The 17,154-nt window shown below is 37.7% G+C and overlaps 1 protein-coding gene across 1 annotated transcript in view; it reads right to left on the minus strand.

Moving 5' to 3' along the window:
• slc24a3 (solute carrier family 24 member 3) overlaps positions 1-17,154 on the minus strand; it is a 91,400-nt gene that overhangs the window by 8,621 nt on the left and 65,625 nt on the right. Inside the window, exons 3-11 of the mRNA XM_053621416.1 lie at positions 13,787-13,863; positions 7,561-7,635; positions 6,639-6,723; positions 6,415-6,518; positions 2,378-2,452; positions 1,804-1,829; positions 1,318-1,371; positions 1,058-1,185; positions 166-326 (exon numbers count right to left, since the gene is read on the minus strand). Of these exons, the coding sequence (XP_053477391.1) occupies positions 166-326; positions 1,058-1,185; positions 1,318-1,371; positions 1,804-1,829; positions 2,378-2,452; positions 6,415-6,518; positions 6,639-6,723; positions 7,561-7,635; positions 13,787-13,863 (785 nt within the window). The remainder of the gene's footprint in view (positions 1-165; positions 327-1,057; positions 1,186-1,317; positions 1,372-1,803; positions 1,830-2,377; positions 2,453-6,414; positions 6,519-6,638; positions 6,724-7,560; positions 7,636-13,786; positions 13,864-17,154) is intronic.

A 17,154-nucleotide genomic window follows, 5' to 3' on the forward strand; every position in this document is an offset into this window, starting at 1 on the left:
TGCAATGAACAAATCAAACATAAGCAAGTGAAAACACAATGAATGCTTCAAGTGGTTTCCCCAAATTCAACTGAAAATCAACTTACATTTACATTTACATTTATTCATTTAGCAGACGCTTTTATCTGTGTGTGTGTGTGTGTGTTCCAGATTTGTGATCCTGACCTCCATGATGAGCATGCGGGAGGCCATGGTAAGTCGGGTGCGTGGAGAAAAGTGGCTTGTGATCATGATCCTCATGCCAGCTTCAGAGAAGGAGAGCTGGTGTGGGTATGCAGACAGCAACTCATCCACCATCAGTACTGATGGCTTCCTGTGGAAATTCGCTGCACACAGAAGAAAACATTAAAATGTATACAGTGCGTTCAGACAATATAGACACACGTCCATTTCCAGGTTGATTCATAACATTTCCAGTTGACTGGAACTTCTTAATCATTGCCCTAATGGTGGAAATGGGCATTTTCAATGCTTTTGCTATTTTCTTATAAACACTTCCCATTTTGTGAAACTCAACAACCTTTTGCGCACATCACATTCCTTGGTCTTATCCATTGTTATGAATGACTAAGGGAATTTGGCCTGTGTGTTGCCTCATATTTATAACCCTGTGAAACAGGAAGTCATGGTTGAACAATTTCCTGTTCCTAGTCACCCAGGTGTCCTAAAGAAAATGTAAAATATCAATGGGAATATACTTCAAATATATTTTTCATAGGGGTGCCAATAATTGTTGCACACCTATATTTAACAAATACATTTTTTTTTTGATAAACCTGTGTTGTGTTTGCAATTGTTTGATATCCATGAGAACAGGGTATTTTTGTGATTTTTTTTTTTCTAAAAGATCAAAAGGTTAAACAATAAAGACAAATTTTCACAGCCTTCTTTGCTCATATTTACCAAGGGTGCCAATATTAGTGGAGGGAACTGTATTTACAACCACTCTCCTTAATCTTTACTCAAACATTACAGTATAACTTTATTTAATGTTATTATTCTAACTAATTTTTACTAATAAATTAGGTGAATTTTTGGCATTTGCTCTTCTTATTACCTTTTTTGAGTAGCACAGCGGTAGCATCACATCCATCATCAAGGTCTGTGCTGCTCGCTGTACCATTTCCCAGGTTTGTAGCTTTCTTCTTCCTCCACTCAAAGTAGTGTAGCAGATACGAGTTACACCTGGTTGGCACAGCCGTGATCAATGACAGAAGATACAAATGTTTCAGTAAACGTATAAATGTATATAACATTATAAAAATACTTATTACATCTCTTAATTAGACTTTGTTTGGAAAAGACCAATAAACTTACTTCATTATTAAAATGTAAACCAGGTACATCAAAATCAGGACAAGAGATTCCCACCTTTAAAATGCAACACACAAACTTTGATTAAAATATAAATGTGTCGTTGTAGCATTGATTAATTGAAATATCATTCCAAGATATTAGTTAAAAACATAATGGGAAGAAATATATGACACTGCGAAGAAGCCATTAATTTGTCTTATACACATTATAGCACAGTGGAATTCTTATCTCTGCATATCCCAGCTTTTTAGGAGTCTGGGGTCAGAGTGCAGGATCAGCCATGATACAGAGTCCCTGGGGCAGAGAGGGTTAAAGGCCTTGCTCAAGGGCACAACACTGGCAGCATGGTGGTGCTGGGGCTTAAATGCCCCACCTTCTGATCAGTAACCCAGAGCCATTGAGTCACCACTGCCCTCAATCTGTTGCATTATAATTTACAAAAGGGAATGTTCACCTGAAGTTAATGAGGATATGAAGCTGACTTACCATGTAACCTTCTCGTCATAGATAAACTGGAAAAAGAGAGAAACGTATGTTTATACTAGATAGACCAAAGAAATAAAATGCATTGACCTAAATTTATCAGCAGGGGGCAGTAATACACAACGTTCCCATATACGACCTTCTGAAGATATAAATTACTATATATGTCAACAGAAGAGGAACTATATATTTCATTGTCTCTCTCTCTCTCTCTCACACACACACATCTTTAAACAGTATATTTAATATTACACATTTTTACTAAATGTAATCAAACTTGTGTTCAACTCATTTGCAATGCAAATGACTGTTTATACAACACTAAACAAGTGTATAATAAGTAAAATGAACTCAGTACTTCGGATACTTCAGAGTAACAATGCTATGTGTACATAACGCAATACATGTAAGTGTTTGCATTGCCCGACTCCAGCTACCATGCTGGGTGTGTAAATAAGAGGCGTGTAGTCTAGGATATGGACCCCCAGGGACAGCTGCTTGCTTCTCTTCTCCTGCTGTGTGAGAAGAGTCACAGGCTTCAGAGAAGCATGAGAAACCACTTAGAGCCTCTACTCACCACGATCAGAGTGGCCACTGAGATAGTGTAGTACGTGGAGTCCCTCATTAGTGTCCAGCAGGAGAGACGCACGGCCTGCACACCAGGGAAAGACGAGGAAGGGAGAGAGAGAGAGAGAGAGAGTGGAGTTAGCATCAAAGTATCCAAATGAGTTGCAGAGAACTGAGAGCAAAGTAACATCATGATTAATTTGATGTTTCTTTATGAGCTCATATAGCAGATTGTCATTGTGACAAAGGGTTTTCACTGTGTCAGAAAATGAGTAAGAGTAAGTTATGAGTGGAATGATTTTCTGTTTCATGTTTACTTTTCAAACTGTATTCATTCATTCAAGTCCTTTTTTCAATTTATGTACCACGGTTATTATTTTTATTCTTATATCTGTCTGTATGAAGTCAATTTGCTTGTGTATGCGTGTGTGTTCGTGTGAACGCGCGCGCGTGTGTGTATGCATAGTTAAATGTCACACTGCACATATCACACTGAACACACAGCCCTTACTGCCTACACTTAATGGAGAAATCCACCCTGAATGACTTGTAAATCTTTAAAAAATTAACAAGTGAACTTCAATGGCATTTATACAAGATTTATTTTGCAATGAAATTATGAGTTGACTTTTTACATTTAAACATATTTTATCTGCATGTAGGTCTATGTTCTTTTTCAACAGTTTCCTAAATTTTCCACATTGCCATTCAACTAGGTGCTGACAGTGGCACCGAATGGTATTTAGACCTTGCTTCATCTTTTCCTAAAGAGAGTGGTGCAACAGTACTTTAGTCCTTTACCCTGTCCACCTCTTTCACCTCCTCATCTGTGTGTATGTCAGTACAAGCATGTATTACTTATTAATATGACAATGAACGTTGCAGGAAAAAATGGTTAGTGAAAAAAGAAGCCCTTGCTCTTTTGCTTTTTGAGCTAACAGCAAAACTTGAACACTGTGCCTGTGAAGTGAGAGATGTGAGACATGAGACATTGATTTTTTTTTCTCCTACTGTATTAAACACAATTGCACTTGTGCCAAAAAAGTCCCTCTGTGACGTCAGTATAGGAGACTGCAAAATTCTCATGAGAACAAAAACACTGCATCAAACAACAAATTAACACCTGAATTCCTACACAAATCCAAAATATTTCAGTAATAAAAAATATTGAATGTGTTTTAGGGTGGTGTTTTCTTTTAACCACAATGATTCAGTTCAGACATATTAAACTAGATTCTGTGATTGCTCTGGTTTCTCTAAAGGACTTTGCCTGAAACTACAGAGAGACAGTCTGTGGATCGGAAGTGAGAGAGTAAGCACCATACAAAGCCACACTTCTGGTCAGGATCTGGTGAGTGAAGGGAAGAAGGGAAGGAGCAGCTGTAAAAGCTTGTAATGTTGACGTAAGTAATGTGCTTGCTATATAAAGCAGCAAAGTCGACGTTTGAGTGGCGGAAGTGCCATGGCAAAACAGGTACCTCATGCCGCTGTCAGAGTTGCCATGACGACCACAGGTTGCACTACAGTGGAAGGCTTTTAACACCATTCTTGATGCACACTTGCTCAGCACTTCGTGCACTTTTGTTAGGCAGTCCAACCTCTGTGTGGTCAGTTCCGTGTGTGTGTGTGTGTGTAGGTGTGTGTTTCTATCTTATTGAGTGTGCATGTGAATGAGAAGGAATGCGGCCAGGATGAGTAAGGACATGAGAAAGCAGATCTCAGCACTTTAAAATTGGGAGAGAAGGCATATAGATATGGTCATTGGTACCAGGACAGAGTATGTGGCGTGTCACCGAATATGAAAACCTATCACACGTATCATATGAATATATTATTTGGAAGAAACATATAATGTGTTATAAAAGAGATACAAATACAGATCCAAATAGGAGGTGCACTATTCTTTAAAAAAATGTTTTTTTAAGAAAGCTAGTTCAGAGTAGAGGTGTGCATCAGGATGCGACAAAAATAATGAACAGGATTGGCATGTTTTCCCAGAAGCATGGGTGGCTTAAAGGTTAGTATGTTTAGCTCGCACAACCAGGGTTGAAGGTTTGAATCCTGCCTCCGCCCTGTGCGTTTGGGGTTTGTGTTTTCTCCCTATGCTATGGGGGTTTTCCAGTATCCTCCCCCGGTCCGAAGACATGCGTTATAGGCTTATTGGCATCTCTAAATAGTCTGTGATGTGTGAATGGGTGTGCGATTGTGCCCTGTGATCAGTTAGCACCCCGTCCTGGGTATCCCCTGCTGTGTGCCCCATGTTCCCGGGGACAGGCTCCAGGCTCCCCCGTCACCTTGTATAGGATAAGCGATATGAAAAATGGATGCACGGATCTTTTTCTTTTAAATGGCTGAGTGGTCAGATATGAAATTTTTGGCACAAGAAGGACCATTTACAGCCATGCATTACAGCACTCATTCATTCATCCTTAGTTTGGCTACTAGTTTGGTCATGTCTATATTTTAGGAAATAGAACCAGCTAAGTTTGTTAGAAAATGTCAGAAGCAGGAATAAACAAAAAACTGTACGAGAGGGTTTAAAAAAGTGTCCCCATTCCTTCAGTGTCTTTAGTTTAGGTCATACCCACTTTATGTTTAAATGCAAATACAGACACAGATATGAAAATTACCTCTCCAATGCACAGATGTGCAAACATCATGCAGTCTTAATGTTGCTGCAGTGTAGGCCGTGTGGTGTGACTTTCCCTCTCAATGCCTTACACACTTCTATACACTACTACACACTTGCAGGTATGAGAGTAGTATGCTATTTACACTATGACTGTTTCAATGTCAGAGTGTTAATTAAAAGGGTCAGGAGAAATCCTTATTTCTGATTACTCTAAGCTAACAAGACTGCACTCATGAAAGTAGCTTGCCGTAGCCTCCCATCACTATCCCCTGCTTATAAACACACAAATGTACTAACAAATAGTAAACACCACAACTAAGCATATATGTGTATCAATTCAGAAGAGTATTAATCTCAGCAGCCTCTCTTGAAATAACACATACAGCCCTTTGGAATTGCAACCAATCAAACTCTTGTAGAGTTAATGAGATTATAAAATTTGGTGGTATAGTGTTTCTCCTTGCAAATGTACACAGTGGGGACAGATCCAGCGAGGATAAGAGTGAAACAAGAAAAGAAAATGAACAAAGATGGCAACAGGAAATAAGGGGGATGCAGTAAAATGTTAAAATATAAAGGATAGGCATATATTCCAAGCAGTGTGAAATGCTAGTGGGGATACAGTAACACTCCTGACATTTACAACTTGGATCTTATCTAGCCTTGCTTTGCATGTTCAGTGACATGAATATATTAAAAAGGGTTTCCGTAGTTTTTATGGTTAGTTGTAATGGCACTGTAGCAGATAAATAAGAATAAGAAATTAAGAAGATGAAAATGACGAAGAATGACGGTGTTCATATTCATTCTAAAAGGAAAATTGCATTATGGTTGCTGTGTACCTACTAATGTACATTATTTGGACACTAGTACTGCAGTGCACTGTGGAATTATTTGAGTGTATTAGATATTCTCTGTTATGTTTTCGGGCATGGGAACAAAATGCCAGACTATCCAAAATGGAAAATATACCACATGGAAAACCTAACACAGCTTAATACTTGTCTGTTGACTTTCCTCAGTCAACTTTCTATGTAAACTGTGCAGTAATTCTGGGTGTGTTCGCTCTGCTGTTACCTTTTGAGGTGACTGATGACCCATTTTGCACAAGTGTTAAGTTAAGTGCATCACTTGGCAAGTTAATTCTGTTTGTTTTATAATACTGTATGATTCATTATTTACTACTTCATGAATGTTTGTATCACACCACAGTACTATCGCTTGCTCCAATCCTGCTATTCTCTGCTCTATATTCATTTTCTATCCTGCATTTTTCTGGTCCGTTGTTGTACACACAGTATTGCTGCACATGTCTCACTGTAACAGCTATATTCTACGATTAGATTTATACCTGATTTAAGCATCTTCCAAATGAGTAAACCTAAATATAAACATGTACAGAGTGGCACGTTTACCTGCCCAGCGAAGATCCCACACACTCCAATGATGCACAAGATGTTGAAGACTGCAGAACCTACGATTGTTCCCACTCCCACATCTCCCTTGGTGATAAACACTCCTATCCATACGGAGGAGAGTTTACAGCACAGTTAAAGTCACACACTGCATCCAGTTAGTCATGTTGCCATTAAGAGCAGAAGCTTCAACAGCGCAAAACCAGGACGGCAGCAGATTTTACCTATAACAGAAGTGAAGAGTTCAGGTGCTGAGCTGCCAGCTGCCATGAACGTTGCTCCAGCCACATCCTCGCTGAGATGGAGGCGCTGAAGCAAACACACAAAAAGAGCGCAATAAAATTATTAGCATGGCACTAATTAAGTAATGAGGCACAATGTAGTTGTGGGTGTGGAAGAAATATTCTTGGTATTTTTGTTACCACTGGTAATTGTAAAAATGTGTTATGTTACTACAAATACATTATCAAGAGGTGTGACTAGGTGTCAAATCAGCTGCTGTTATTTCTTTAAAAAACCAAATATAATGCTATAAGATTATATTTCATTCACAGATGGCAATATGATATATAGTTCTACAAATAATTGATGGCTGACACTGAATTACAAAATATGCATTTTCTGGGGGGTTTTGGGCCAGAAATTGCCATTTCTATCTTTTTGTGAGGGTTTGGGAATTAATTATTATTGATTATGTTAATTATACAATGTGACTAATTATATGTCATCCTTCTGTTTCATTTTAGAAGCCACAACTGAGTTCATTTTAGTTTGCTGCAGATAAAATAGTTCAGTCAGTTGTATGTAGTTAGTAGGCAAAGTAGCCTGTTGATATTAAAGTGGTTAAAGGAAATGGTACATTTAAGGCTCTGCTTGAAGACAGTAAAATACAATTTTGGTATTGCATCTGGGAGAAAGAGGCTTAAGAGAAGGTAAGCACTATTTTGGACAAAAGTGGGTTGGAAAATCCCTCATATTTCATACTGTATGTGCCACACTGCACACTGTACTCCATTAACAACAGTTAACTCCATTAACTTTCTGACCACAAATAATGACTGGCTTTTGCTTGAATGAAAACAAAACCTTATCTAGTCATTAGTTGTTGTTGTTTTTTTTTTTTTTTAACTGTAGTCAATAGTTTACCTCACAAATCTTCTCCAGGGATGGCACAAAGTAGTCATCACACACCAGGGCCAGGGCATAGAACATGTACATGGCCTTTAGAAGAATGGAGAACACAGTTAATTCATTCAAACTACAGTACAGAATTAACACCCCATACACTGACATCAGATATAATAAGGCAAAATTCTCACTATAGGGACTCGGGTTGTGCTTTGTTAACAGGTTGACCCCTGCTGTTTGTAAAATATGTCAAAAAAGCCAACAATTTCCATGGGGTGTACTTATTTTTTCACATGACTGTATATTTATAAATGCAATCTTGAGAACTGAATCTACTGAACATCTATATCAATTCGAATTTTGATCAAACAAATGGTGGACCTATAAACATGCAAAATCTGCTCTGTGGGATTTATTTACAACCTGCTGAGATGTCTGTTATCCAACATGGAAAAACAGCTTGATACACAGATGCACTTCAACAGACTGTTGCTCCTGATCAGACGTGCCACAATTCATGGAAATATTACATAAGGAATTAGACTGGCTTTGGTTGTCTTTCTGGGGTAGAAGTGACTCTTTTTTTTTAAACCTCAGTTTATTATTTACTTGTAAATTTATGATCTCATCATTGCAGTGCATAAGGTTTAATAAGGGTCACATATGTTGAGAGCATACAGCCAAGAGCTTCAGCCTCATGTTCTTGCTGAGAACACTCTGGCCATTTCTGAGAATGCGTGGTTATATCAGAGCTGCTCCCACAGCAGGCACATGTGTGTATGTGGGATTAGTTCAACATCTGCTTGTCCTAAAATACAATGGCATCAGCCGAGTATGAATCTCTATGTGAGGCAGTACAGCATATCTCTATACACATAGTAATATACAGTCATGTGAAAAAATAAGTACACTCCATGGAAATAATTGGCTCTTTTTACATATTTCAACAAGCAAACTTTTGATCATCTTTGAAACAGTGCCTATGAATTAAGTTGATATACTTGAACAAAATCACATGGAAAATTAGCTTTTTCAATCATTTATTTAACAGAAATATCAATAGATGTGATATTCTTCTGTGGAAAAAGTAAATACACCCTTGACCTCAGAAGCTAGTATTGCCCCCTTTAGCAGAAGTAACTTCATGTAGGTGTTTTACATAATTGTCCACCACTCTCTGACATTGGCTTGCTGGAATTTTTGACCACTCTTCCATGCAGTATTCTTTCAGTTGTTGATGTTTGAGGGTTTTCTTGTATGTAGTGCCCGTTTGAAATCCCCCTACAACATTTCAATGGGATTCAAATCCGGGCTTTGACTAGGCCATTCCATAACCCTCCATTTCTTCATATTGAGCCATTCCTTGGTGGATTTGCTAGTGTGCTTAGGATCATTATCTCGTTGAAAGGTCCACTTTTGGACACATGGGCTCACATTAATGGTCTTCAATTAATATGATGCAGAATTCATAGTTGAATCAATGAATACAAGCTGTCCAGTACCTGAGGCAGCGAAGCAACCCCAAACCATAACATTTCCCCCACCGTGCTTCACAGTTGGTATGAGGTGCTTCTCCTGAAATGCTGTCTTTGGTCTGCGTCAAACATGTCTGCTGTTACTGTGGCCAAACAACTCTATCTTTGAGTCGTCTGTCCAGAGCACATTATTCAAAAAGGCCTGAGCTTTGTCTATGCTCACTGGTAAACTGCAGTCTTGCAAAGGCTTTTTCTTGGCTCACCTCCCATGCAGGTATAATCTGTGCAATCTCTTTCTGATTGTAGAAGCATGCACTTTGACACCAACAGTTGCAAGACTTACTAGCAGATCCTGTAATGAAATTTTGGGGTTCTTGGAGACTTCTTTTTGCATCAGATGGTCTGCCCTTGGGCTGAATTTGCTGGGACGGCCAGTCCTGGACAAATTGGCAGTCGTTTGAAATCTGCAGATTATTTTCCTTACAGTGTAATAATGTAGTTCAAATAATTTGGAGATCTTTTTAAATCCCTTGCCAGGCTCATAGGCACCCACAACAAATGTTGTTTTAATATCCTTGTGTGGACCTTCCTATGACATAATGACTACTGCAACTAATTAATGGTATGCTTACATTTAATTTTAACCCTTAACTTCAGTAACCACTAACCTTTTGAGTCTTTAATTTATTTTAAACAAAAGCTGCAGTTTTTATGAAAAAGCAATTTTCCTCATAGGCACCAATCAAAAAGGGGACAAGACTACCAAGAGATAAAAACATGCCCAAACACACAGATTTATGCAAAAACCAAAACACATACACACACTCTCTCTCTTCCTCCCTCTAACCCTTTCCTGTTGTTATCATCACTAACTCTAACCATGTTGGGCAGGTGACCTAAATGGAAGGCAATGTGTTTCACAAATGGTCTCCCACACCCCCTCACTGAAACATTTACATGGGTAATGACACATGGCATTTGGTAAGACATTTTCCAAACACGTGCTAACACACAGTATTGTATGAAGTCTGAACAAATCTCAGCAGTTCTGACCAAACCAAAGACTTCACCAATTAATGTGTGTATTCTGACATACACACATACTAACACAGTATTGCAATTATGTATTTCCCCTCACTCTTATTGTGACAAAAAAAGAGCTCAGGGAGTGAAAATACCGTCAAGATAAATAAAGTATGGAAATGTAGCTGAAGGGTGTCTGAGAGGAACTCCTCACAAACCTCTCTCTGCTTGCACAAAAAGTTAATTAAACAGCACAACATAACAGCAGCGTCACATGAGCCTACAGAGGACTTTATGAGGAATATGCAGTACATTAATGTCCCCATCTTTCAATTAAGCACACTCATACATCAGGTCAAAAACTTGGCTTTAGACTAATAGGACTTTATGTAGAGTTTATGTAGAATTTAGGTAGCAGAAGAAGCTGTAAATTCCTACAACATCTTTATATACAAATATATGTATTGTATGGTCTTTCTTGGATATTTAAAAATAACAAATTATACTAAGAAAAGGTGAAAAAAGATAAATCTGTAAAAAAAAAATTTTTTTTACTATTTTAAAAAAAAGTTTACTATTTTAAATATTAATTACAAAATTAAGATCAAATCATCTGTTTCTAGTCTGTTTGTAATTATTAAAAAAAATAAATAAATAAAATTGATAATTATATAGATAGAGAGACAGATAGATTGTGACAGAGTATTAATATTATATAGTCATATTGTCCAGCCCAGTTTCTCTTGTTAGTATCTTAATTTCAGGCTTCTGTTTAAATCTTCACTGTCACTGGATGGAACGGAGCTTCTCAGCTTTGCCCCTTCTTTTACCCTCTGTTCTAACTGGTAAACAACAGAGCAACCATTCATTTTCTATGACAGATGAAAACAACAAAGCATCAAGCCACACTTGATTTTTATGCAAATGTGATATGAAGTGGCAAATTGACAAATCCAAATGACCGGCCTCAGTCAATTTGTCACACCAATACAATAGTCTAAAAAGACACCAGTCTAAACTCACTGTGTTTAGCTCCTTTTCAAAGAATTGTGGCATTAAAAAATGGAAATAAACCCATGGAGTCATATTTTCTTGGGTTTTACTAAATTATGAAAATATATTTAAAACAAAATAAAGCAATGCAACATAAATTTCATAAGTAATACAGCATATATATATATATATATATATATATATATATATATATATATATATATACATTTTAGTGACTCCTGTCATATAAGAACTTAAAAAAGCTGGAGTGTATTACCAGAAGCAACACTACACACTTACAACAAACACACTAGCATCTTGTTGCCTAGTAGTATGAACATGGGTTAAAAGGCAATTCATCAAGGTTGGGGCTGGTTGGGGGTGAATCAGAAGATTTGTCATTGTCTTTATTTTTAATTACATCTCCCCTGATAACAGCAGAGTGCTCTTAAAATAACAAACTCTTTCAAATATTCTTTAGTAACCACCTTAACCTGATCAGGGTCATGGTGGATCTCGAGCCTATCACTGAAACTAGACCATTGCAAGACACCATGCACACACGCATTTGACACATTCACACATAAAGGCAATCAAGTGTAGCCAGTCATCCTAGTGGCATGGTTTAGTAGTTGAGAAGAAACCCACATGGGCATGAAGAGAACATGCACGACTCTGTGCTAAAATTACAAACTGCTCCTTTAAAATGCAACAACTGCATATCAATTAAAACATGATGTGATCTGCTCCTCTGCATAATTAACAGCAGCCACACAGTCTCACTGACTAAGCCACACCATTCACTCTGTTCTTGTCTCTCTAAAGGCCAGTTGCCATCCTACACCCACAGCCTGCTTGGGTTTTAGAGCCATTTGTTAACATTTCTGAACTGCCAACAGTGTGACTGAGTGAATGTCAAAAAAGGCTGCCAGATGGAAACAGAGAGAACAATGATGTTGGAGATGTAAACCATGGAAAAGCTGCACAGAACAGCCTATGATAAATCACACTAAGCGCTTTCTGTTCTGGACAACATTTTGCCTGCTCTGCAGATATGTATTGTTTAACTGTTAAAGTGACTAAAATTGCAAAACCAAAAACAAACAACACAAACAGCAAGCAGTGAGGCAGAAGTGAAGTGATTTCATTTTCTGTAAACTGATGTGAGTTATATGTCATCAGGCCAGAAGATCTTGGGGTTTGGCAAAATTCACATGCAAATGCACACATACAAATACACACACCCTAACTGCTGGAGTCAATCTTTTGAGAGGCCCCATATGCAGTGTTGTAAATAGTATATCTTGTTAAACACGCAAGGACATACCAACTGATCTAAAACCATAAAAAAGACAATCAATGGCTACATCTCGAATAAAACAATTCAGAAAGCATAGGAGAGTTTTTCTATGAAAACAAGTATTTAACAGTAGCCATACAAGCAAGACTATATTTCCAACACATTAAATGAATACAATTGCTTAGTAGCAGAGACTTCAAATCATCCAATTACTCTCAACCCTTCAGGTGTAAGAGGAATGTCTGAAAATATCAGAACACTATATCAGTAATTTAGCCTTTTCTTTTTCATGAAGTTTTCCAGTAAAGCTCCATTTCCATTAAATGTTACTGCTGCTTTAAATTTCCTTTCCTATAAACTTTGCTCCTTGGTGGAAACAACATTGACCTAGTTGTGTTTCCATAAACTTTACCGCATGTCCAAATCCTTCATTGTGGTTTTCAGGTCAGAAAATCAAAGGTATCCATGTTATTTTCAACCTCTTTGAAAAGTAAATGTCTCTGTGTCTGAGTTTTTGCCAAAAAAAGGCATACAATTCTCTTGGAGTCTGATTTGGAGACTAAAGTAAAGGTAACTAGGACAAATAGCTCTCCTTAAAGAAAACAAATGAGTTACACTGGCCTTGAAGGAGTGCAGTATGATGATTAGGATAAATAACATACTGTTGCTCACCTATATTTAACAAAGATTTTTTTTATATATAAACCTGTGTTTTGTTTGAAATTGTATGATATCCATGAGAGCAGAGTTTTTTTGTGATTTTTTTTTAAACAAAGGATCAAAAGGTTACATTTTCACAGCCTTCTCATATTTACCAAGGGTGCCAATATTATTAGAGGGAACTGTACCTGTTCTCACTTACCCTGCTCCTGCAGAACGTCTAAACAATCCCTCCTGTTATTTCTTTTGTACTCACCCAAAACATAAGCAAATAAGTGATTTCAACCACAGCGACCTTGTCAAAGAAAACGTGGTTACTAAAGATGAATTATTTAATATCTAAGTCACAAACAGAGATGCCAGATTTGTGTCCATTTGCAATTTCACATTTGTTATAGCTTAGACAACTGCATCAACAACCACAGAAAACCTAGCTTAATTGTCCAGTTTACCCATGTATTTTCTGTAGAATACCGACCAATGGCAATAGCTTTTTGTCATTTCTGCCTGATTCATGCACTCATTGTTAAAAGACCTACCAAAACAAAAAAGAAGTAACTGGTAAGTATTTAATTAGTTAAAAGTAAGACTTTTAATGAAGTTCTACTCTATGTTGTTGGAAATCTCAAGCTTTATATAGGATCAACTGCTCCTGCCTGCATGAGAGTAAAAATGGGTCACTCCTGCATTTGTCCATGTGTCAAAACCAAACAAACACCAACACACACACACACACACACACACACACACACACACTAAACAAAAAACAAAAAACAAATAGAGAGACACTTACAGCTATGATATGCAGGGCCACAGCTCCCTCCATTCGCTCTTGGTTGGTAAAAATGTCTTCAGGGAACTCATGTATACCTGAGAAAAAACAAACACCTTGATCATTACACATATAAAATCATTCACATGCACACATGTACCACAGGGGACCCTCAGACGGGTAAAAAGGAACTGGTTTAGGGTATATCTTAGTCAAAGGAATTTCAGTTAACATAGAAATTTATTCCCATTTGTTGCAATCACTGGCTACAAGGAGTCCCCCAAGGTTCAGTACTAGGCCTGTACTGTACCAGTATATGCTTAAACTGGGCAAAATCATTTTAACCACAACCTCTCATTTCACTGCTATACTGTTTAGGCCTAATTATTTGTGTTTGCTAAGGCATATCAATGAGTGTATTGAAGATATCAAAATTTGGATATCAAAATTCCACCCAAGACTAAAACAGTCTATTAAACAACCTAGAATCACTGTCACAATGTGTTAAACCTGTCAGGAATTTGGCATAACTGCAGCAATTGGACCTCACATTTAATCATCTAATCAACTCTGTTATTGTTTTTTTTTCAACACTGGCATACTGCTATAATCAAAACATTTCTTTTTTTTTTCTTGAACGTGAAGCTTAAACATGCATTCATATACCCTAGTGGAAATTATAATGTTTGGTATATAGGTAATAATAATAATTCTTCTATAGCTTCTAACAGCTCAATTTCCATTATCCACTATCCAGGTTCTTTGATTTGTGTTTAGAGTCCTTTATGGATTGCAACCACCTACATAAATGATTTGCTCAGACCATATTCTGTCCCTAGATCTCTGAGATCTTTGGATCCATTGCCACGTGTTTGTAGTTGCTGTTCCAGTGGTGTGAAATAACCGACCATTCAACATTAGGTGTGCTCCCACTGTTATAGTTTATAAATCAAGAGATTTCTCTTTATTAAGAGATATTTGTTATTTGACATGTTATTATTAAGATGTTAGATTTGTTAGCTTTTAAAGTGGATGCCTATGTCTATTTTTTCTTTTTCAGGTGTATTTCAGTGTTATGTTAATTGTGTGTTCTCTATAAATATAGCTTCATCATTAAAGTAAGTAACCTTTCCAACTTTCAGGAAACCTGAATGCACAAACTGCAGGTCAGACACTAACTGCAGTGCCATATGGATTTATGGAAACATTTTTCTGTTAGTTTTGATTTGACATTTTAAAGAAATTAGGATGCTGCTGCCTTCGCAACATACTGTCGAGTTGGTGAAAAACCCTATGGGCTGTTCTTCTAAAACTGCATTCAATCTTCAGCCAGATGACCAATCACTGACAAAGCGGTAGTCGTAACTGTTGCTATAGTACTGAACCCTTACATTGCTGCTCTTTTCTGTTGGCCTTCAACCTTGCCAAGAATAACTTCTTTTGATGTTTTTTTCTAGTAATCTTTCTCTTCGCATCATGTGCTAAATGTATGAGTGCTGACCTTCCATGGGCAGCTTAGGTTTGATATGATATGGTTTGCATTCCAGGCAGTCCATGGGACATGCAGGCTCTGCCATTCTCATGTTTTGTTTCTTTACCATTCAACGTTTACATCCATATGAGGTAATTTAATATACCATGATTTGATCAAGCATCTTCCTGTAAATTTGACATCCTGCCAAGAGCAATTCCTCATCCATGACATATCCTTGTTGATTATTAATCCAAACAAGCTAGAATTGCCTACTCTTCCTACTTTTTCTTGATGAAAAATGAAATGATGTGAGGACCTTCTTCATGTAAAGCTGCAAGCCCACTGTATGACTATTTTCTTTCAAGCAGATATTTCAAGATAGTTCTAGTTGCTCTACATTCTTTCCTGACACATTAAAAATAATGCATTAATGGCAAAATGGGCTCCAGTGTTAAAATCCTAATATTTAGTGAGGCTCCTCCACCATGTTCAAGAAGAAATAACAACAATCGGACTGGGACAGGAATGATTTTCACCTGCTGATTGCCTTGCAGTTACTAACCAGGCATCTACGCTCTCTGAGCATAGATACTGTAACAAGCTATTCACAAACGCAGCATGCCTCCTTGATGGCTGCATTGATAAACTCTGGTCACAGACTGAACTCGGTTTGTGTGAGAGGCTGCTGCAATGCTCCTAAGGCCAGGGCTGGATTCTGTGTAATTTAAAATGGTGGGAAGAGTGAAGTCAGTAGTAAGCTCTCTTAAGTGGTATAATTACGTTTGCTCCTGTATTGCTAGTCATGACGTCAACTAAAGAACTACTACACATTTCTATGTAAAGCTCTGACACTGTATCATAGTACAAAGACACATCCGTTTGTACGAATGTTAAACTCTGATGGTCAAAACACACTTTATTTGAACTTTCTCAGCATATATTTATGGATTTAGAGCATAGAAGCAATATGTTGTTTTTCTGTATTAACAGATTTTTTTTTAACAAATCCAATTTAATTGAAAAATGGTTATCCTGTTTACTCTCCTAAATTTTAGACATAGCTGTAAAATGTCAAGTATAACTAGAAGTGTGAGTGTAACCAGGGCCGTAGTTAGAGGATTCAGGGGCCCATTGAAAAAATATTTACAGTGAGGGAAAAAAGTATTTGATCCCCTGCTGATTTTGTACGTTTGCCCACTGACAAAGAAATGATCAGTCTATAATTTTAATGGTAGTTGTATTTGAACAGTGAGAGACAGAATAACAACAAAAAAATCCAGAAAAACGCAGGTCAAAAATTTTATAAATTAATTTGCATTTTAATGAGGGAAAAAAGTATTTGACCCCCTCTCAATCAGAAAGATTTCTGGCTCCCAGGTGTCTTTTATACAGGTAACGAGCTGAGATTAGGAGCACACTCTTAAAGGGAGTGCTCCTAATATCAGTTTGTTACCTGTATAAAAGACACCTGTCCACAGAAGCAATCAATCAGTCATATTCCAAACTCTCCACCATGGCCAAGACCAAAGAGCTCTCCAAGGATGTCAGGGACAAGATTGTAGACCTACACAAGTCTGGAATGGGCTACAAGACCATTGCCAAGCAGCTTGGTGAGAAGGTGACAACAGTTGGTGCGATTATTCGCAAATGGAAGAAGCACAAAAGAACTGTCAATCTCCCTCGGCCTGGGGCTCCATGCAAGATCTCACCTCGTGGAGTTGCATTGATCATGAGAACAGTGAGGAATCAGCCCAGAACTACACGGGAGGATCTTGTCAATGATCTCAAGGCAGCTGGGAGCATAGTCACCAAGAAAACAATCGGTAACACACTACGCCGTGAAGGACTGAAATCCTGCAGCGCGCGCAAGGTCCGCTGCTCAAGAAAACACATATACATGCCTGTCTGAAGTTTG

Source organism: Ictalurus furcatus, chromosome 3 (genome assembly GCF_023375685.1).
Source record: "Ictalurus furcatus strain D&B chromosome 3, Billie_1.0, whole genome shotgun sequence".
Classification (NCBI taxonomy): Eukaryota; Metazoa; Chordata; class Actinopteri; order Siluriformes; family Ictaluridae; genus Ictalurus; species Ictalurus furcatus.